Raw genomic sequence first — 22,995 nt, 5'->3', positions numbered from 1 at the left:
ACATTAAAGGTGGGAAAAGTTATGATATGATTTACTGTAGTTCCTTTTTTTACTTCATAAAAATCTGCCATTTTAACAGGGGTGTGTAGTTTTTTATATCCATTGTAACTGCAGCTAAAGAAGGAAAGTCTTCTGTCGTCATCTGACCTACAGGTTCATTATGCACCAATGTGCACCAATTTTCTGGCATGCAAAGAGTTTGAGACAAGAGCATCTGTTGGGTTATTACCATAAACCTCCGTGACCCATCTTCCTCTTCCACCCCCCTCTTCCTCTGTTTTTCGGTGGGAGGGCTGACGTGAGGAGTGGAGGGGTGTAAGTGGGGGAGGCCCTCTTTTTTGTGACCCCCGGAGTCAGTTATATAAGACACATGATCGAGTGAAGCCACTCTAAGCAAACATCCACCGTACACAAACCTGCCACAAGCCGACTGCCTTGCAGCTCTACTGAACTTGGCACACACTGCAGCTCTCCTATTCTAGGAGGAGGAGGAAGAAAGAAACCGTGCACATCTCTGTGGGAGAGCTCCAACCGAGACCTGCCCTCAGTCTTAGAGTGGCGCTGATATACAAACACATTCACACAGCCCATTCACACACACACAAACAGCGCACACAGACACACACGCACACACAGTCACACGCGCAGGAGCAAACAGTATCTCTCCCTTTCTCTCTGTCGAGCTCACCCACCCTCCCTCTACCTCCCTTCTACACACACTTACACATTCACACACACACACATATACACACACATACACACCACTACAGTATATCAGCTCACGACTAGAGGAGAGACGGAGGGGAGAGCAGAAATGAATGTGAAGATCCTGACGCTGGTGATTGTGCTGCTGCTTTCTCTGCTGTGTTCAGCCCGTGCTGGTAAGTCAGGGAGCACGCAGGCTGTTGCCTGGAGCCACCCTATGCTCGTCTATTTTCTCTCTCTCACTCTCTTGCTCTGTCTATATGCTGTTAGCTTTCAGCTTGGCTAGAGGCAGCTGTAGTTGATCAGTTACCCAGCGTAGTTAGCTTTCTGTGGCTGGGGAGAGGAGGAGAAACAGCACCTGGGCTGTACACTGTACTGCACTGCAGAGGTTTGCATGTTGTTGTTGTGTATTCTTTTGGGCTTGTTTTTTTTTTTTTGCTTCTTGACCAGAATGCTGTCAGTGCTGTGACAGATGGAAGCCAGAATTTGTAAGGATAAAATGATTGAGTAATATATTCATGACTATTCCTGTATTATGTATTGCTAAGCTAGCTTGGGGGTCTGTGTGTTGCTGGGTCTCATAAATGTAACACATATGCTTATTACAATGTTCCTCATATTCCTTCATGTGTTACATAGTGAAGCTGCTTGTATAATTCATTCAGCCTGACTGATTTCTTTGAAAACAGCCAATGTGCTGTCAGTATTGAAATCTACAGTCAGGTGTATAGTGTGGATGGGTGTATTTCCAAAAGCAAAAGACCTTTCATTGTGAATTTTGGTTGTGTGTGTGTGTGTGTACATGTGTTTATATGATCATTGTATACATGAAAGACTGGACTTAATCCCACAAAAGAATGTATGATTGTCTGGTTTCATAATGTGTAATTAGTGTGTAGTAACAGTATTACTACATACATATTTGGCAGTAGAGCTTTATCCCAATGCTAGGTCATTCAAGTCTTAGCTGTGACTAGGAGCTTGTGTCAGCTGACCAGTGACCGGCTTGCAGATGTGATGCAGGTCGCAGTCTGGTGTTAAAAACAACAACAGTGACCCTTCTGTAGATCCTTGCATTTCTCCAAATACTGACACCAATCAATTAACAAATGCTGGGAAGCATGTGTGGTGTATCAGGAGGGGGAGTGTGTGTGTGTGTGTGTGTGTGTGTGTAAATGTGTCCAGGCTAGTGTCTACTAGCCACATCAAACTGGCAATCTGCACGCCTTCATTATGGAGATCTTGCTATTTTTGTCCCTGCATGAGTAAATGGGAAGCAATTAGCCTGAATTACAGTCAGTATCATTTTTCAGTCCCTTCTTCCATGTGTGTGTGTCTGTGTGTGCATGTGTATGTGTGTGTGTGTATGTGTGTGTGTGTGTGTGTGTGTGTGTGTATGTGTGTGTGGAGCTTGGGCTGAGGCTGCTCCATGCTTCAGCTCCGTAATGCCCAGACTCAGGCCAGCGCTTGTTCCCAGGCAGCATTAGCAGCATTAGCTTCACTCAGACGGCATTAGAGAATCAGGCATCAGTGATGGGGAGAGAGAGAGGCCAAGAGAGAAAGTGATAGAGAGAGCAAGAGAAAAGGGAAGAGACCTGCTGCGAGTCTGGGATGTGTGCTGTCGCGGGAAGGTGTTGCAAGTGTCTGAGTGTGTAGGCAGCGCATGTGAAGCCTTTCATCTCTAGACGCACACTTTTTCCAGTTCACTGGTAGTTTGCTGGAAATTGCAAGCTATTTCAGTCCAGAGATAAAGAGCCTCGCAGAGCGATTGTGTGTGTCTGTGAAAGGGGTTATCTGTAGGCAGATACTGAAAGAGGGTGGGGATGAGCAGTAGAAGTCACAGTGCAACAGGCAACTACACTTTCGTTGTTTTAGAATCAGTCGGCAGAATGACGTGCGACCTCGCACATGTTTATGCGTACCTGAATCAGCTCAGATCATCTTGCAATGGGCTTTCCTCACAAAAGGCCAAGCCCTCTCTGCAGTGAGCCATCCATAATTCATTCTGAAACCGATCTGTGTTCCAATCTCACCATTCTTAAGCCTGGTATGTAAAGATGTCACCTTACACTGCCTCCGATATCAGAGTTTCGTTCTTCAGTTGCAGAAGGAAAAGGACATATCCCCTTAACACATACAGTGGAGACAGAGGGGAGGAAAACAACAGGTTGAAATGTGCATGCGCGAACACACACACACACACACACACACACACACACACACACAGACACAAAGCTCCTGAGATGTGTAATTTTAGCTGCCTAGTTTGTCACCGTAGTGAAAGCAGGTGAAGGCACAGAGATCACTCACGTCGTTTGAAACAAACCATCTGTGTGCAGAGAACCAATTTCACATGAGCTGTCAGCAATGACATTAATTAATATTTAAACTTTAATGTATGGCTCAGGCACAATCATGCACCCTCCAGCACCCTTCAGAGTCAACCAGGACCATAACAAGAGCAGCAGAACAAACACAGGCCTCATTAATAAATCTACATGTGCAGAGCACCTTTAACAGGAGGAAGGATGTGAAACTTTCAGTCATAATTTCAGGCTGTTTACCTAATGTAAAGAGGGTGCTTCTGTCAACAATTATGATTACAAGGGCCACGAAAAGCATACAAAACATCCAAACTGTAAACCTTTCCAGATGTCCAGCAATAACATGATAATGGTGGGTAGCCACCGGGAAGTAAAGTCTGGTTACGGAAAAGTTATTAAAGGATTATATCCTTCAGCAGTTTTTTTTTTTTTTTTTTAATTTCCCCTCTCTTGCACTTGATGTTTTAGTTTATAAGAACACACACATATAAGGTCAGTAACTCACATTTACTTCATGACCTGGGTGACCTGCATATCTCCCATCTATTGTCTGAGGAAACGCTTGATGGCTCTGGCCTCTGTACTATGCAATCTGTTTTAGCAGGTGGTATTTAAATCTATATTAGAGCTATAAAGCAGCAAGTAACATTGAAATACTTTGTGGCTCCTTGGTTCAAATCAGTTCCTTTTTTACACTATATGGCCAAAAGTTTGTGGACACATGCCCATCACACCCATATGTGCATCTTCCCCAAAGAAGGTTGGAAGCACATAATTGTATAGAATATCTTTGTATGCTGTAGCATTATAATTTCCCTTCAATGGAACTAAGAGACCCAAAACCTGTTTCAGCATGACAATGCCCCGTGTACAAATTGAGGTCCATAAAGACATGGTTTGCCAAGGTTGGAGAGGAAGAACTCGAGTGTCCTACACAGAGCCCTGACCTCAACCCCACTGAACACCTTTGAGAAGAACTGGAATCCTGACTGCAGCCCAGGCCCGCTCTTGTGTCTGAATGGGCAGATCTCCACAGCCATGCTCCAAAATCTAGTGGAAAGCCTTCCCAGAAGAGTGGAGGTTATTATAGCGACTAAATCTGGAATGGGATGTTCAACAAGCAAATATGGGTGTTATGGTCAGGTGTCCACAAACTTTTGGCTGCATAGTGTAGCAGTATTCTGAGTACCACTTCTTATAGCATTGTGGACATGTCCTTTTTCATTAAAAAAAACCCCGCCCTATCCAATTTCACCAAATATGTGCGTGTAAAAACAAACAAATCCAATAAGGCTGCAACAAGAACAGCAAAATACAAAATCAATATATTTATACAGAAAGTTCCGAGTTTGAATTCACTGAGGGATTTTATATCAGTAGATATAGACAGCGTAGTACAGGTCTACTAAAGTATCTCTTTAGCAAGATTGCATAATGTGTTTTATGAATTTTATCCACAAAATATTGTTTACTGAAAACAGGAGGAACAATAAAATAAGGACTTCTAATTGTGTCAATATCAAGTATCAGCTGTTAAGAGGACATGCCAATTTATTAAGCACATCATGATCATTAAAATGAAATATATGGCCTCACAAGAAATTTATATATAAATTTAATTAAAGTAAAAAAAATATATATATATATAAATGTGTGTTTGTGTGTGTCCTTTGTAGAAATCAGCTCACCTTGACCCACACACTCAAAGGGTAAAACAGAATAAACTATTCAATCAAGCATGCAGTCCAGACTGCACAACAGCAAATGAGACCTTTCTGATGTGGAGGTGTACACAGGCACTAAAATATTAAACTGCCTTTAAAACTTTCCCAGCTGGTGGTCTTGCTTGTTCTCCCACAATCGCAGGTGTACTTCGGTGGGGAACATAAAAGGTTTAGAAGCATTCTTAAAATTGCTGCTTGATGCTCAGTCTTTCCACTCCAGCATCTGGCAACAGTAGTGAGCCTCATGTACTGGCAGCTTCTGAGCTAAAGCAACCAGCCAGCCTGCTTCCTTCAGCCGGGCAACACTGCTGCTAATCTGTAAGACTCTGCGCCAACAATTGTCGAGGGCATCAGAATCGCTTTTGTTCATCAGAATTCTTTTTTTTTTTTTTTGAACATTCTCTTTATTAAGTTTCTTACAGTTCATTAGAATTCTTACAGATTTGACACAGATTTTGTTGGCCAGAATGTTGCTACTGAACACAGTCTATCACCTGAAATCTCCCCAGCCTGCCTGTTTCTCTTTCGCCTTAACTGGTTAATTAAAGCCAGACATTCCAAACGCCTCCCACCGTCCATCCTGGCTGAATTATAAAGTGATTTATGGATCCCTGTTTGAACATAAAGTATTAGTTTCATGGCCATTGCCAATCAGATGTGATGGGAAAAGACATTTTTATGAACATCGAGCCATGCCGGTGAAGATGCAACAGAATTAAATAGAATTTAATTGCTTTCACATTCAATATCTAAAACATGTGGTGAGAAAATATTGCAACATGAAGTCAGCGTAATATTACTCCATATACTCCGAGTAAAAAAAAACAAAACAAAAACCTTTGTTCTAGGTTTTATCTCATATTTGGGCAGAAATTTCTCACTTCAGGACAGATACTATAAGGCAGGAAAAAGGTAACCACAGCAATTTGTCTTCTCAGGCTATAAATTATATGAGCTGATAATGTAGTGCCCAGTCCATGGTTCCCTGTATTAGTATGCTGTTTGGGCTAAGATGCTCTAATGAGAACAGCTGAAAGTGGATCACAAAGAAGTGGTTGAGAGTTGGGAAACACTTTACATGTCCACTGAGAATTCCCACAATTTATAGGCCCATGCTACAGGATAGGTATGCACTGCCTTTTCAAATAATTTAATAAAAATAATATGCAGTGAAAGTCTTTTAGTCTTTGCCATGCTAAGCTTGTAGTGGTTAATATAAGGTTGAGAGGTGTATGTATATTTATTTGATTATTTATTACTCCATTATATTGGCAAGATTTAAACATGGGATGATGTTATGTTTGTAGCAAATTGCCATAACCACTGTTCTCATAAAAAACACCCATTACCTTAGTGTGAATAGTTTGCTCTTTAAAGTGGCATAGAAGACTTAAATCAAGTCCATAAACATATCTATTTAAGGCAAAAGTGTTTCCTGGAAGGACCAAAGAGCACTGCATTTCATTTAACCACATGTATACACACATTGGTTAATATGCAACACAGATAAACAAAACTAGAGAATGAACTACAGCTGCAACCTCAATGACCTGAAAATGCACCATGAGAACCAGAGCAAATATTTGGGAACTAGAAAGACTCCATCGCACTTCCAGGTTTAAATCTGACTCCTAATTATATACTAAATCAGTAGTTTAGCTAGTTATGGATTTCTCATCTTTTATTCATTACATTAGAAATATTCTCTACTGACTGAGGAGATTTTTTAACAGAGAACACAGGGATCAAAATATGTCCTCTCAGCACAAAATGTGTACAGTGTTGGCATTTCTCTAAGTCACCCTGTAGTGTGGCACAGGCCCAAAGCAGGGGCACTGCAGCTGACCCCCCAGCACTTATAGAGTCACAATACACAAATCCAGCACTGGTGATTACTATGATTCAGTGATCAGAGGCGCATGGAACTCATCACAATTTATCAGTGCCATGGATGCAGGATGCAGCTCCTTTTTTTTTTTTTTGCCATGCAAGATATGCAAATCTGCACTTTCCTTGCCATGGCTGAATGGGATATCCAAAACTCTGCCTCCCCCAAACCTCTCCTTAGAGCAAATCCTCTCTCAAATGGCATACTGCCTAGAGCTGATTCATGAGAAATCTTGCTTAATATACTTGTGTGAGCAGCTCAGTGAATTAGAGGACCCAACCTTCTGTAACCTCTACCCACTGATTCACCCCTGTCAATCCAGAGCAACTGTTCAGCTTTCTCTCTGTCTTTCGCTAAGCTTCATTAGCATTCCCGGCAGCAGGCAGCCTCACCGCTTTGAACCTGCGCTCTGATCAGTTGGAACTGGGCCACTTCTCACCTCATCATTAAAGCAGTGCACTAATTTGGGTCATGTGTAGTTTCCAAAGCTGCGTGCCATCTGAATGTGTCAGACGAGATCAGAGAGCCGAATAACGACAAAGTACGTGTTTGATTTTTTTTTAAAGGGGAGTACGGCTCTTTTCTTCTCAGTAATAGGCTGCAAAATGGAGCGACTTTTGTGGGTTGAGGGGTGAGCAAGAAGAAAGACAGCGTACTGGGACTAAGGGAGCAAGTTTTTATGCACTCCCTTTTCCTCTGTGGGGCAGCACCAAACAAAGCTGTTCTTCATTTCCTCCCATGTGCACTACTATCACAGCCACACTATGCTGCATATCAAACAGTTACATACTTCCAAAACATTCGCAACCAGCAGCGTGCTGGACCACATGCACTGCATAACCCACCTTGTCCGACAGATGCTAATGAAGCACTGAGGGTACAAAACTTGAAATGTGTAAAACCTGGGACTCAATTCCAATTCACAATATCATTCCGTTTGGTCCTGACTGAGCGCCTTTCAGAACGGCTGCCATGGTAACATGGTCTGAAAGTCGACAAGAGATTGGTACCAGTTTCTGCCAAGACCCTGTGCTACTGGTAGGCATGTGATAAGCAGCGCTGTGACTCTCGGGCTTCAAAGGCAGAACGCTTCAGAATGGGGCACTGCTGATTTCACATGCAGCTCAAGCAACGGCCATGGCTTCCTTACCTTCATTTCCATATGCCAAGTAGTTCACTGAGGGACTTCATGTGTGCTGACAGTACATTTAATGAGCTATACACTAAGAGGGTCTTATACTGTGTCTAAGCTAGTGCTTTGTCTTAATTCTCATCTTATTAGGGATATAATGCCTGTGTTCTAGAATGACTAAGTGGAGGATGACTTGGCAGGCTACAGATTATTGGACTTGGCATAGCTTTGTGTGTAGTGGAGAAAATTAAACAGCTCCAGCAGGAGCATTCTATGGCCATTTACAAGTCTTATTATTTTTGCTCAGATCAGAAATGATTTCTGGTTTATATCAGTGTTTGTTAGTGACCCATATGAACAGACCTTTGCTCTCACATGCAGACATTTTCAAAATAAAATGCACCTTAATTCTGTATCCAAACCAGGCCCCCATAAGAAAGTGTTTAGAATCTGATTTAAACAGATCTCATTCATACAGATCTGGTTCATATATAGGTAAAAAAAGGTCTGATCTGTGCCACTTCAGTCCTGTAGTATGCATGTGCCCAATGAGTCTCTCTCTTTTGTCTCACATTCCTTCTCTCATTTTAGTGAATGAAAGACCTTCAAAGCACTGGGTATCACAGCTCTGATATCACACACCAACTGCTATGGTTACACACCCACGGGGATCCACGCCCCAGTGCTCACTCTCATACACATATGCTCTTAACTGATGGCAGCAGAAGTCATGTAAATGGAATATAAAGAATGTAGTATGTAAACAGAATGTGACTTCAGACACACACATGCATATAGTCCAATAAGCCAAAGGCTGGTTAGTATCTGAACGATTTGTTCACCTTTGGCTTTGTGGTACGCTTCTGTTGTAACATTTGGTCAGCACTAGTCTGAGACTCAGATGCTCTGTCCATGGCTGTTTTGTACACATAGCTGACACATAGCACACATAACAAGCTTCGGAATGTTTTAGGCTGCACCAAACTTTTCAATGCCATGACACAATGAGGTTTTGGGAGCAAACTATAGTCACTGGATTGAAAAAATGTTCATGGCAACAGATATTAATTATGAATAAAACATGTATTTTTGTTTAATTTACACAAAACCGTGTAAATATACGCTATACGACTAAAAGTATGTGGACACCTGACCATCACACCCATATGTGAGTCTTCATCAAACTGTTGCCGCAGAGTTGGAAGCACTTGTATAGGACTACATTGTATGCTGTAGAATTACAATTTCCCTTCACTGTAATTACGGGCTCCAAACCTGTTCCAGCATGACAATACCCCTGTGCACAAAATGAGATCTATGAATAGTTTGCCAAGGTTGATGTGGAAGAACTCGAGTGGCCTGCACAAAGCATTGACCTCAACCCCACTGAACACCTTTGGGATGAACTGGAATGCTGACTGCACCCCAATCCTTCTCACACCACATCAGTGCCTGACCTCACTAATACTCTTGTGGCTAAATGAGTAAATCTGCACAGCCATGCTCCAAAATCTAGTGGAAAGCCTTCCCAGAAGAGTGGAGGTTATTAGAACAGCAAAGGGGGACTAAATCTGGAATGAAAAAAGCACGTGTAATGGTCAGGTGGTCAAACTACTCATAATAGTAGTTGGCTGTTACCAAAATGGCCTTTTCCTGTGAAAGTAGTTGGTTTCTATTGTGGAAAGGTATCAGACTATCTAGCTAGAAATCTGGCACAAAAGATCAGTTCTGCACTGACTGAGAGTATCTGGTACGAGCTGTTATAGCTGTAAATTCATGCTGGGGAGAGAGTGGCTCGATGCTCTGATATTTAATTCTGTTATAGTTCACTTCATACATGCTGTGGAGTTCTTTCATGTGTCCAGTTGTAAGAAATTGTGGAGCCAAGCTAGTCAGGTTGAAGGCAGATGCCTAGGACCTTTCTGTGCTCATGCTTATATAAAACATGACTATATTTTCTGCTGGGAAATAATTTTAGTAAAAATGTAGTAGAAAATGTAAGATTTGTTGCAATATGTAGTGCCTACTGTTTCAGATTTATATTCAGATATATATATATATATATATATATATATATATATATATATATATATATATATATGGGATTTTTAATGACTCGCCAGGTTTCTTTATGAAACTGGCATCATAGTCATCAAATTATTGACCATCTTTGTCCATTTTGTAGGTATTACCAGCCTTTTTCTTTGTTTAATTTTTTTCTTTTCTCATCATGCTTCACTACAGTTTTTTCCATGCTGGCTAAGCAAGTCCCATTCAGCTATTGTTTCAGTGTTTGTGGCTCATTCTAAATATGATATATATAAAATGCATGGTAAAGACAAACAATAAATAATTCACCGGATTAATAAGGAAACCACACAAGTCCATTTTAACATTCAAACAGAGACAGTTTAATTACATTGCATAGCAGATCTCTATTACCTTCCGATGACTGAGAATGGGCAGCATGGGGTAAGTATCAGAGGTTGAGGTTGAGGAGTGAAAAGACATGTAATACATCTCCCTATAGAGGAACATGGTGCTGTCCTCACCTGGTTCTGCTTTGCACATAAATAGATCTAATCTCTCACTTCCTGGAGTAGTGGCGAACAGATTAAATCCATCTGGCCTTTCCGTAAATACGGTCTCCAAAACATGTCTCTAATGCGTCCTTAATAATGATCATGTGTCCTTTTTGTCTGTGGATTAGTTTGTTTTTCTTTTTAACTGGTGCAGCACACTTATATTTGCAGCATATTGTACATTTAAGCTAGACACAGGATTTCAGTGAGTCACCCATCAAACTCAGCCGGCTGTTCATAACTGCCCTGTGCCCTGTGGCTCTTTCTCCCTCTGCCAGACAGGCGCTTGAAGAGGCACAAGTTGTCGGCATGAGAGACAGACTGTGGATTTAGAGGGACAGGCTATCAACCTCGGTATGTCCAGCAGGAGCAAGGCAGTCGTGTGAAAAAGCCAACATAATGGATAGCACCCGAGGAGTGCACCAAGGCAGGGAGAAGAAAATGAAATAGTAGCACTTCTGGCTATTCATCATGACTCTGGAGGATGGAGCAGTCTGTCACACACTGAAATGGGAATAGTCACTGCTGCACTACTATCTTCAGTCGAGCTGAAAGAAGGCACCAAAAAGTTCTCTATTTTTTCAGTTTCTTTTTTTATTCTTCTTTTTTCAAAACTACAATAAGGGAATTATGAAGCATCATGATCAAGTAGTGGGTGAAACAGCAATGTCTAGTGGGAATAAATTAAGCCTTACTGAGGGATGTCTAAAGAGGAGTTACGGTCTCACACGTGCAAATGAATGTTACACTTTAAAACGGGGTTAGCTTTCATACTTTTTCTTACAACTTTATTTATAGAAAACCAAACCATATTGCTCTCAATCATCTGATTTAGCATGAATTTCTCATGAGATATGGTGTCTTAAGATTTGCATTATGAGAAGTTTAGTACCGCTTATTACAATTTATTACCCTAATTGTCAACATAATACAAGGACATATAATGCAAGGACGAGGCATTTTACTCCTCAGTGTATTTACAGCTTGTGTAATGGGTTAAGAAACTGAAGAAATATATAGGCACAATCTATTATACTACATCCACTGTTACTGTCCTTGTTATTTTGCCATCATTTTTGATGGAGTTTAAAAGGATGCAGCATCCACCAGACGTCTGGATGTCACAGGGCCAAGTGGTTTGAGACAAAGAGCTGTAAAATAGTCAATGAGAGGAATTCTATGTGCTTAAAATAGACTTCCCCCTTAATATTTAGACATGTGTCTGATTGAGTTTCCTCCGGGTGTTAAGAGTTAATTCATAAACGTTGTTCTGATGGCTGCCGGAGACTTTATTTTTAGCAGCTTTCATTACGCTTTTTTGACCCAAACTCAGATGTACTTCCTCAAGAAGCTGGGCAAAGACAGGCAGCTTGTGATGGCAGGAAACCTTTAAATTGTCTCATTAAGGAGACGAGTTCTGACAGACTGAGCACGGGGAGAAGAGTGAATGTAATATTTTGATAAGCAGTGTTCAGCTTGTTCAGTTGTAATTACAGCCTCTTCTGCAGGCCAGGCTGGGAGATTCTGCATCAATCCTGGAGTCTTCATCCCTTTGAGACAGTTTGGTACTATACTTCCTGTCATGTTTCAGGGATGTGCAGGATTGAATGATGTTTGCACTGACAGTTAGATCATGGTTAAGGCCCCTTGTGTGTTTTTATATTACTCTTGAGGAAAAAAAAAAAAAACAACTTCCTGTCAGTTCTAACCGCACTCACACATGGAGCCTTTTTACATTTTAACCCCTCACCTTCTACCTTCCCCCACCACCTATTAAGTAGACGTGAGTTAAATGTTGACTGAATATATAAACTTCCTTCATTAATTCTGTTTTTGGTCCAATAACAAGAGGATAAGTGCAGAATTAGGCTGCCTGGGGGAAAGTCGGATTTTGTGGGGTTTTTTTTTTCCATGGTAAAATATGTAATGGAGTCTTTCTATACCTTGAATGAATTAGTCAACTGTTCTCATGTAAATGTGTAACACAGCAAGTAAAGATGATTAGCTTGAATACAAGACTTGATTTGCTAGGCTTTTGAAAAAATGTCAAGTATGCTTAAATACTCATTACTGAGGGAGAGGCAGCCCTTGTTAATATTTTCAAGAAGTCGAAATTCTGAGTTTATGTGAAAGAAATTTCTCTTCCAAGGTTCTTGTCCAAGGTAAGCAAAGGATATTAATTAGCTGAAATGTCAGCTTCTCAGTTATAAACATAATGAAAGACCTGGCGAGGCTTCAGGAATACATTTTGCCTGTTTAGACAAGTTCTTGTTCTTGACAGTAAAGCTTAAAGGGACGCTCTGAATTAATAGTGGGCCTGTAGTTAATCTCTTCCTGAAAAATGTTTTTTTTTTTTTTTTTTTAGCTGATGAATCTTTCTGGATGAATTTTTGGCACAAAACTTGAGGCTTAGACTAAAGAATATGTACATCGGCTGAAACTGTGGGGATAGAGAGAGAGAGAGAGAGAGAGAGAGAGAGAGATGGATATTAATTCACAAAGCATGCAAGGAAATGATTAAGACCTTCATTGGGTAAAATATGTTGTAAAATAAATTGCTTGGAAACGGTGGCTTGGATGGTCACTGAATCAGCACTGAGAAGCAATGGCTATTTAATAATTAAACAGGTTTTTATGAGCTTCACGTTATATTCAATTAATTCCAATGCTAGAATTACCATAAATCCGCTCCCTAATTTTCCCATGATGTATGCATATTAGAAGCTTTCTCATGCAAGACATTTCTGGACTCAGTAATGGCACCTAACAGAAAGTAGAGATGAGTGGAATCACTTGTGAGATCAGTCACATCAGATATCAGAGCAGATGAAGATACTCCAAACTCCCTTACCCTGGAGCAGTGCTTTGATTTCCTATAGAGGTGAAAGGTTGGGAGAGTTAGATCACACACAAGTGTGCAAAGCAGGCTTGAAAGATCTCACTACACTTATTGTGTGATGATACGAAACATCTGGGTATATTCAAGACTTGCTATATGTTCATACATACAAATCCTCACTCACACATCTGTGCATATGAGCTGTTTACGAGCGGTTTTAGTTTCTTGAGTAAAACACAGAGCTGTTAGAGAAAAAAGTCATAATGGTGTAACTATTTAATCAGAATTTTTAAATATTTATGGTACACTCTATGGAATCCTTTGATTTGTTCCCCCTAAAGATTCTATGTAGAACCATAGAGCCGAAAGAGTCCTAAATAGAACCCCATTAGGAAGCAAAAACCCTTTACTATGAAGTTCGAGGAAATCTTGTTTTTGAGGCGCCTATGAATATTTGAATTTTGATATAATTTTACCTTGTCTAATCTAATTAAACAACATGGGCATATTATTTAGTGCTGTTATTAAATAACATGGGCATGGGCAAGTGCTGGGGACAGGAACGATGATGGGGCAAAAAAAAAAAAATTGCACCAGAAGTGTTTCTGAAGTGTTTTTATATTCATACCAGCTTAAAGGAAGAATGATGGATACCTTTGAACTATTTTAAAATTGAGCTTATATGGTTTACATCAACTACATGCTATCTCCACTGAGTACATTAGAATACCTCACGCCATTAAATTGACCTTTATAGTGACATTTTCTTTAATTATGATAAAATAATGTAATCATAATGCCATATGTAAACACAGGGTTGCATGAAAGAAAACCTGCTTGAAAATGGCATGCGTCATATTAATTTAAAGTTGCCTGGATACGAGAGGTTCATCATATAGTAGAGATTCATTATAGACACCATCCAGAGAAAAGAATACAGAAATTTATGGCTTGATATTTTTAGAAAGCATTTGGATTAGTTTCTGCCACTACCTATTAAATGAAAATTTGTTATGCACTATACTTTCAAAAAAGTGCTGGAGACAAACCTGCTTATATGAAAAAGTGGTGGGGAAATAATGTTATGCATATACAGTGGGGTCCACATTGAAATGTGACCAAACTGAAAATATGGGAAGATCGAACATTTTAAACTGGAAAAAACAGAAGGTTTTAGAATTTTGAAATTTCTAAAACAAAAAAAGGGAAATGTGCAAAATCTTGACTATTCAATATATAAGATGTTGCACAATTTCTAGGTCACTATTTAAATTTAAGCAATTTATTTAAATTTGTGATATTGACCATGTTAACTCCTTTACACAAAAGGTCAGATTTTCTGTGAGTCTTATCCCTTCCATTGAAGCATGTGTTCAGATGGCACTCTGATGGATTTGATCTAACATGGATCATCAGGTTTTACACAAACATGTGGCATCCATGCCAGCTCGAGTGCACACTGTCATTAATATTCCATATATAATATAACATACCAAATACTAAGAAACTGTGAAATTCATGAAAATATTTCAAAGATTCTACTTTTCACTCAGGTTGCTGCTGATAATATCATTTGTAATGAAAATCTTTGTGCTAAATTGAAAAAGAGCCAAACAGAAGCATTTTCTCTAGTGGTCTGAGACTTTTAGACCCCACTGTATAAGATAGAGTGAATGTACTCAGTAAATGCCGTTCCCTGACTGAGATCACAAGACCACTGGCTGTTGCACCTTTTTTTACAGTGAGAGTTTAAGAGACTAAGAGTCTAATTATGTTAGGTTATTAACCCCTAAAAGCCTATTATTCAGTAATCCATGTTAAATCATATGATTCAGAAATTACAGTGAAACTGCTAGGGAAGGTATATAATGATGAGACTGAGGAATGGCAGTCTGGAGCTGTCCTGGAGCCCTTGATAGAGTTTAAGGAATTAAAATCAGCAGATGACCTAAGTAAACTGAACTGCCTTTGCTAAGTAGTTAACAAAAAAGAGGATTAGCCTATATGTCAAATGCATCAGTATGGAATACAGTATTCTCTCTCTGCTCCACAGGTCCAGTGACCTCCACCGAGCATAGCAAGGAGCTGGAGGAGGTGGGTAGCATGAGGACTCCTGTGCGTCAGAACGCTGCCCGAGCTGGCCGGAACCAAAGACCCTCCGGCTGGAGGAGGAGGCGCCCTCGACCCCGTCTGTCCCACAAGGGGCCCATGCCATTTTAGATCAAGGTCAGTCCCACAATGCACAACACTTTTTAACTCATGGCTGAGACGGACAATTGAAATTTTAACAAATCAGAAGATTTATGAAATTTCACTTGAAATGTATATGAAGAGATTAGAAAGGACACAACAAAGGTCCTAGCTTACTGCTTTGGTCTTACAGTCCTTACTAAGAAAGCAATGAAAAGCACATTTGACAGCATACAACAACTAATCAGTTTTACTAGGAAAAAAAACCCAAAGAAAATGCAGTACTTTTATTTCTAAATGAAGAAGGTTTTTTCCCCTTAATGTTAGCAATGCTGCACATCAAGGAAATCAGTGGAAAATTACCTGTAATTTGAGGAGAGGAAAAATGTAACTGACGTATTCTGTTGTTTACCCAGTAGTTTTTATGTGATGGCTATACTTTAGGCTGGGTTCAATACATCCATTCACTTCGAGTAACTCTACAGTATATCCAGAATGAAAGACTGTAACCAAATATATAGGTAGTAAGTAAGGTAAGATTTCACACAAATTTTTCCAATCAAATAAAACATTGCAGTACCCCGCAACAACACAATCCCCCCGCCCCAATCCCCGCTTCCACCTTTTAAGACCACTTATCGCATACAGGTCCTGTTTCTGATTGCACCACATGGAGTAAGTTGCACATGATGAAACATTAGATTTCAGGTCTGGGCCTTGAATTCTCTCTTTTCTTTACAGTCAAGAGAACTTCTGTGCAGCAGCCTGTCATTTCTTATTGCAATAAACATACATAACAGAAACAATCCAAGAACTGGAAATAGAATAAAAGACCTGGAAACTCCTCCTGGAGTTCAGAGTTCATCCTGTTCAGCCTTTTCAGCCATATCCCGACAGACATAGTTGACTGAGCCAGCTCATTTTGCTTGACTAGCATGCCAATCAAGCCCCCAGTGAATGGCACCATGAGAACAATTATGGACTCTCAAGCCACAACATTCAGAGTTCAAATGCTTATCTAATGAAATCCATTTGAAGTTCGTCACTCTTCCAGTGTACTAATAATTGACTAATAATTATTTAGCAAAGAGAACGTATGAATCAAATAGTAAATCAAAAGCATGCCAGTCAAGCCGCCAGTGAATGGTACCATGAGAACATAACAGAAACACTACAACAGCTGGAAGTAATTCATGTTGTATAGACATGTTATGTACATGTTATGTAAAGATTTTTTGGAAAATAACTATGTAATATGTAAAGAACCATGCACACACACACACACACACACACACAAAATGCAGAACAGATAAACTCGGCATGGTATAATATCTCTGCAGGAGGTGGCAAGCCCGTAACACAAGTCCTGCTATAAATTAACCTCATATGCAATTAATCCTTTCAGCCACTGCAGGCAAGTCAACCCTTTATAGCATAGTTAATTGTTCTTAAAGGCATGGAGATGAAAGCTCTAAAAGAAGAGAAACACAAGCCCCCATAACCTTCACAGTTTTACAATCTATGGTGAATAATAGTTTGTTATTGTTTTGGCCAGATTTCGTCTGGGAATTTTCTATCCCTATTCACGCTCTTGCGTGATCCGAGGGAAAAAAGCAGTGGTGACGCCACAAAGGTGAATACAAAGAGCAGGCCTATGGCATGGAAGCCTGTACTTGTGGAACTACACATGTCTTTAAGTGTTCAATGCCTCTCCTGGCCAGTTAAAAATGAGGCATTCTCTTGGCGAGATAGGCAGTCAGTGCTTGTTTTTGAAGCCCAGAATTCTGGCGGGGCACAATGAGGGAATCTCCAGGAAGTTGTGTAGCTCCATTAAAGGAAACGGCTCAGTGATTCACAATGAACACTCCAAAACAGCACTTCAAACCCAAACAACATGAAGACTTCTCTTTCATTCACTCTCTTCTTCGGCTCCTCTCATGCCTTCCTGGAGTTCAGAGTTCATCCTGTTCAGCCTTTTCAGCCATATCCCGACAGACATAGTTGACTGAGCCAGCTCATTTTGCTTGACTAGCATGCCAATCAAACCGCCAGTGAATGGCACCATGAGAACAATTATGGACTCTCAAGCCACAACATTCAAAGTTCAAATGCTTATCTAATGAAATCCATTTGAAGTTCGTCACTCTTCCAGTGTACCACCATAATGTTGCTTGACTAATAATTATTTAGCAAAGAGAAAGTATGAATCACATAGTAAATCAAAAATATTCCCCACCTGGGACAACCCTGTACTGAGCCTCTAACCTGCATCTGGCTAATGTACAGCATGTCACATTTTCCAATGGGTGGGATAAGCTGCCTTGCAGTTCATCAGCCATGCCTGAAACTGGGTGCAGCCTGACCAGGAGAATTAACTCTCCTCTAGGTCTGATAATAGGCAGGGAACAGTCGGAAAAGCACTTTAACTTGAAAGACTAATTTCTTTTTTCATCAAGTCTGCTAATTTGTTTCCTGATGATCAGAGGCATACATTTTTGAAATAGCAAGACTTTGTACTTGCAAATTTGAAGAAAACAACTGCTTTAATTAACATTTAGAACAATTCAATTCAATTTTCTTTACATAGCACTTTTAACAATGGACATTTTACAACTTTACAGAAATCTGGATATGGAGTTAGATTTAGATCCCTAATAAGCAAGCCAGAGGCGAGAGTGGCAAGGAAAAACTCCCTGAGTCCACATGAGGAAGAAACCTTGAGAGGGACCAGACTCAAAAGGGAACTCATCCTCTTCTGGGCGACAATTAATGGTCCTTTAATTAAACTACACTGTGAATGAGTGGCAGTGGGACTGAACAGCGTGTCCTTAAGAATGGAACAAGAGGAAAACCTCTTGACTTTCTCCCCTTGGCTGACCAGACGACCTTAACAGTGTCAACTATTGCCTTGTTTATACAAGTTTATATATAACCAGCACACACACACACACACACACACTATATATATATAAGGGAATCATGCAAAGCAGACTAGATGTATTATTTTGCACCCTTTGTTATTATTATTATTTTTTAATTTTATTATGGAACCTGTTAGTAAATCAGCTTATTTTCCAATAGTGTTATTACATTTGCATGTATTTTACACACACGAACCTTTAGTAAAACAAGGCATTAGTCTTTTCTTAGTGAGGATCCTGTAAGCCAAGAGCTGCTGTTAAGAAGCATTGTAGTTTCGATAATGCATCCAGAATGACTAGTGTGGTTCAGGTTTGTACATGTTTTTTACATGTTTTATACAGGACTGCATGTGTGGGGCAGAAAACAAGATGTTATAACCCCAAATGACATAATGAGACTTTGTGTTGTGATAGGTTGTGATAATGGAACCACAGCATGAGCATCAACAGCCCTTAATGAGCTCCAGATGCGATTACATTAAAGAAAGAAACAGCAATCCTTTATCTTAAAGGCCGCAAAGAATATACAGAACAGAGTGAAAGTTCAGGCCAGTTATAGTGCCACATGGTAAAAAGAAAAGCCGATAAGAGAGTCACTTTATATCCTACTTTGCTTTTGAAACTACCGACATCTCTATTTGGTTAGAGGAACAACACAGCAAAATACCTAGGTGATGTCACAGAGCAAAATGACGCAGACACAAACAAAAAACAGTGAGATTCAAATCTGTATCAAAAGATGTTGGGGATTCTGCCTCGTATCAGTCAGTGGAGGCTGTTGTTACTGAACAAAGCTATCTTTACGATCAGATGGAAACAGAAAAGTTAAAAAGGAGGATAAGAAAAGATAACCTCATTTACACCGACGCAGAGGTCAAAGCAAACTTTTCGTATTCACTAGATTCCAGTATGTTTTGTCAATAAATGTCACCAAGGACCATCTACTTTCACAAGGAGAGACAATTTGACTGACATGACAGATGACAACCACAGACTTTTTGCAAACACAAAAAAGATTATCTCGCTTACTCACCAGTGCTTCAGACAAAGCACGATTTTGATCACCAATGACTATATCTTACTCCTTGTGCTCGTGGTGTTCAAATGTTTGTTCCCTGACTGGAAAGTGGAGCACAGAAGTGTAGAGGGCAGAACGCATCCTTTAAAATTCTGATGCTTGTGGCCAGAAAGGTGTGCAAAATACAGTATAATAGACGCTCCATGGCCCATGGGCAGAATCCCTGAGGCTGAGACTTCTCTGATGATAACCATAAGCAGAACTGAACAATAGCATTACTGACTAGACTTCTTCCCCACTGCCTATGTCATTTCTGTTAATCTAGAACTTTTCTGCAAACGTATTCATAGTAACCACCAATTATTATAAAGGCTATTTTTCTTTCTTTCTCTTGCAGGCACTGCTTCGAGCGCCCACCCCTTTGGTTCTGATTTCAATGCTCTTCCTTTGTCTTAGGGAGGGCCCTGTAACAAGGGGTCTTTCCAGCCCAGCCTGAAGAGTGATGTCCATAGCACCTGCTGGTTCTTCAAGAAACTCTTCTTCTGTCCACAAAATACCAGGACAAGCCACTCACCCTCAGCTCTATGAAGAATTGTGGGCCAGGAATGGGGTGGGGGGGATATACAGCCCGAGCTATCAGATTCTATCTCTGTCTTTCCATCTCTCTCTCTCTCTCTCTCTCTCTCCTCGAGTGTTTTTTCCTCATTAGCTTTCTAAAGCCCTTTCATTGCCACACTTTGCATGACGTGTGAGCACTGAGAAGCCTGGTTCAAAACAATCTTCATGCAAAAGTGTCAGTTTTTTCTTCGAGGTGTGCTACCCCATTCTCTGCTGTGTAAAGATGCCCTTTGTTCCAGTGCTGTGTCGTGGCAAATTCTGGTGTGAACAAATGTCATATGGGAGGGAAGTGACAGGGATGTGAAGGTAAAGGCACTATTGAAAACTTCATCACTTTTATCCACTTCAATCTTTTGACATAGGTAACAATGCTCCATTTCATTTTACCTTATGTCTGATAAAAGTAGCTATTATACATCTTTTTATTTTACTTAGTTACCACTGCTGATTATATAATTACCTCTGAATTTTGTTGCTTTGCATTAAATGAATATCATCAGGTGTCAAGTAAACAACAACAACAAAAAAAAAAACTATGGTATATGGATTGATTGCATTTCATCATTTTTGTACTTAAACAACCTTCATTAAGGATTATTGCTCCTAAAGGTTTTGCTATCCAAAGCGTATTATGCATTACCCTATAGACACCCAACATCGCAAGATTTAAGCCACAGTGTCTCCTTTTAGGATTGCACTTCTCTACTAACCATGTGTCATGTCTGTCGTCCACCCCTACTCTTCACCTCGCCACAGCAGACATACATGACTGTTAACTGGCTGGGGCGGCCTGCCCCGCTCAGCAAACCACCTCTCCTTTTAATGAAGTGCCAAATAGTAAATCTGTAATGCGATGCTGCCATGAGAATGAAAAAAAAAAAAAAAAGAGACAAACAAACGTTACCTCTTATTTAAGTCTTGAAACACCTAAGCATATGTATGTATAACACCATATTTGTTCTGACATCCAACTTATAAAAACAATGGTAGCAAAGAAACAGTTTAAACAAATCAGACCAAAAATCTTTCAAAGCAGACACTTCTTGAAAATGCAGTAATAGTCTGTTTTTCATACCAACCAGTAGTGCTCTCTTCTCTGACTGCTGTGCTAAAGGCTGAATTGCCCCCTAGGACAGAGATATTTGATTGACACAATAATATGCCTTTATTTTACACCATAGTGGAACTTATTACTTTTTTAAAATTTTGATTCTGTCTTTGGTTTCAATTTTTTTTTTTTTTTCTCAGGGTGCTGTGAGAGAAGCCTGTACTGGATTTTGTGCATTTATTTAAGAAACACACATACAAACATGCTTACACATGCACTGTTCAGTACAGAATACAACATATCTATGTTATATATATAAATGTTATATTATATATATATCTCCCTGTCTATGTATCCACCGTTATAACTATGTATTCAGATTCAGTTTTTGTAAGCCATTATCATTCTCCCTGTTTTGGGAGCAGTTGCCTTTTAGCCTGAGCCTCTTCAGCACAGGTGGCCATTGCTTTGATTGCTGTGGTCATTGAATCCCATTGCTAATCTACTTCAGATGGGCCTCACAGGGGGTTAGCTGGAGTCCGAGGCCCTTGGAGTCTGAGCTCATTGACAAATTGGCTTAGTTCGTGACCACACATACCCTCTTCTTCCGTGGGTTTATCATAACCATGTAACACTCTATAATCTAAGATAACCCACAGAACAAACATCGTTCCATTAACATCAGGCCCTTATTTGTTCTGCAACTATAATTCAGAGACATGAGGCTTTTACAAGACTGTTACCCATATACATAATTGTGCTGCTGAAATAGCACGGCTGGTGTTTTATTTAAATCAGCAGCTAATTCCTTCCCCCCACCCTCCAATAAGCTATTTCTCCATATGGAATTTAAAGAAAAAAATCCTCCACCATCGACGCCTTGCAGCAGGAACAACTCTTAATGAGAGCATGCCTAAGAACCACAGCAGTAAAACACCCAGCGAAGCTCACCTTGCAGAAAAATGGATATAATCATAGGGTACTGCAAATACCCATATATCCAGTCTCACTATTATTATTTTATACATTCTCAGACAGAGATGTAGACAGAGATGTTTCATAATTTCTCCTTCAAATTGAGACATGCTTGTCTCACGTTAGCAGGGCAGAATATCCGAGTAGATGAGGAAGTTACCCCAGATCTGTTGTGACACAGTAAATGGGATGAAAGCAAAGAGACAGGGATAGAATCACTCATTCCTGTCCCCTAACAGAGGTGTAGGATTATTTCCGCATCCACATTGTTCTTCATGAATGTATCTATAACATCTGCACCAGCTGAGCTACCCCATTCACTGAGTGAAGTAAAGCAGTGTTTCAGCACAATTCTAGCCTTGTATCTGTAAAAAAAAGTAAAAAAATAAAAATACCCCCATCACTGCTATATAACACAACCCCTTAGTGATGGCTATCTGTTGGATCACATGTCCAAAGACAAACCCATAATCAACATCCAAAGCCTGGTATAGAAGAGACCCCTAGCAGCTTTGCTCCAGCACCTTTCTGTATGGGCATGCAAGGCTGCACTTTTGCAATTCCATTATGCTGCTGGAAAACTATATCCTGAACACACTTTCTCTTGGCATGTAATGATTTTCCAGTGTATTGTGACAATTTTATTGACTGATTCTTGTCTAGCTGGTTGTCCAAAGCTTACTTTTGAATACAGTGTGGAAAGCTGTATTTTATGTGTGTGCGCGTGTGTGGTCATATTAAAAAAAAAAAAAAATACAGAGAATTACTCTACCACACAATGTGTTGTGGACACATGAGAGCTTTCACACCTTTCTCTCCTGCCTGGTGCAGCCTGAGCCACCTATCAGCATATCAGGCTAATGAAGCTTGTGGTGAAAAGAGAACAAACGCAGCCAGACTCAAACCAGTACTTTAATGTTGGAGAATTGTCTTTTCAGTTCACTTAAAAGAAACCTCTACCCAGTTCCTCATGTGTTTCTGCCCATATGCACTCCACTGTTGACTTACAATGCTTGAGTAATGTTCCTATG

General features: G+C 40.1%; 1 protein-coding gene across 1 annotated transcript; it reads left to right on the top strand.

The window, feature by feature from the left end:
- The first annotated feature begins 318 nt into the window (after positions 1–318).
- Positions 319–20,839, top strand: apln (apelin). The gene is made up of 3 exons (XM_026917763.3): positions 319–881; positions 15,248–15,420; positions 19,721–20,839. The coding sequence occupies exons 1-2, from the start codon at positions 815–817 to the stop codon at positions 15,412–15,414; spliced, it is 234 nt and encodes a 77-aa protein (XP_026773564.1). The 5' UTR covers positions 319–814; the 3' UTR covers positions 15,415–15,420; positions 19,721–20,839.
- Positions 20,840–22,995: the final 2,156 nt, after the last annotated feature.

This window comes from Pangasianodon hypophthalmus, chromosome 7, assembly GCF_027358585.1.
Source record: "Pangasianodon hypophthalmus isolate fPanHyp1 chromosome 7, fPanHyp1.pri, whole genome shotgun sequence".
In the NCBI taxonomy this organism is placed as follows: Eukaryota; Metazoa; Chordata; class Actinopteri; order Siluriformes; family Pangasiidae; genus Pangasianodon; species Pangasianodon hypophthalmus.
Note: the sequence above shows the minus strand (reverse complement) of the source record. Positions and strands in the feature narration are given on the sequence as shown.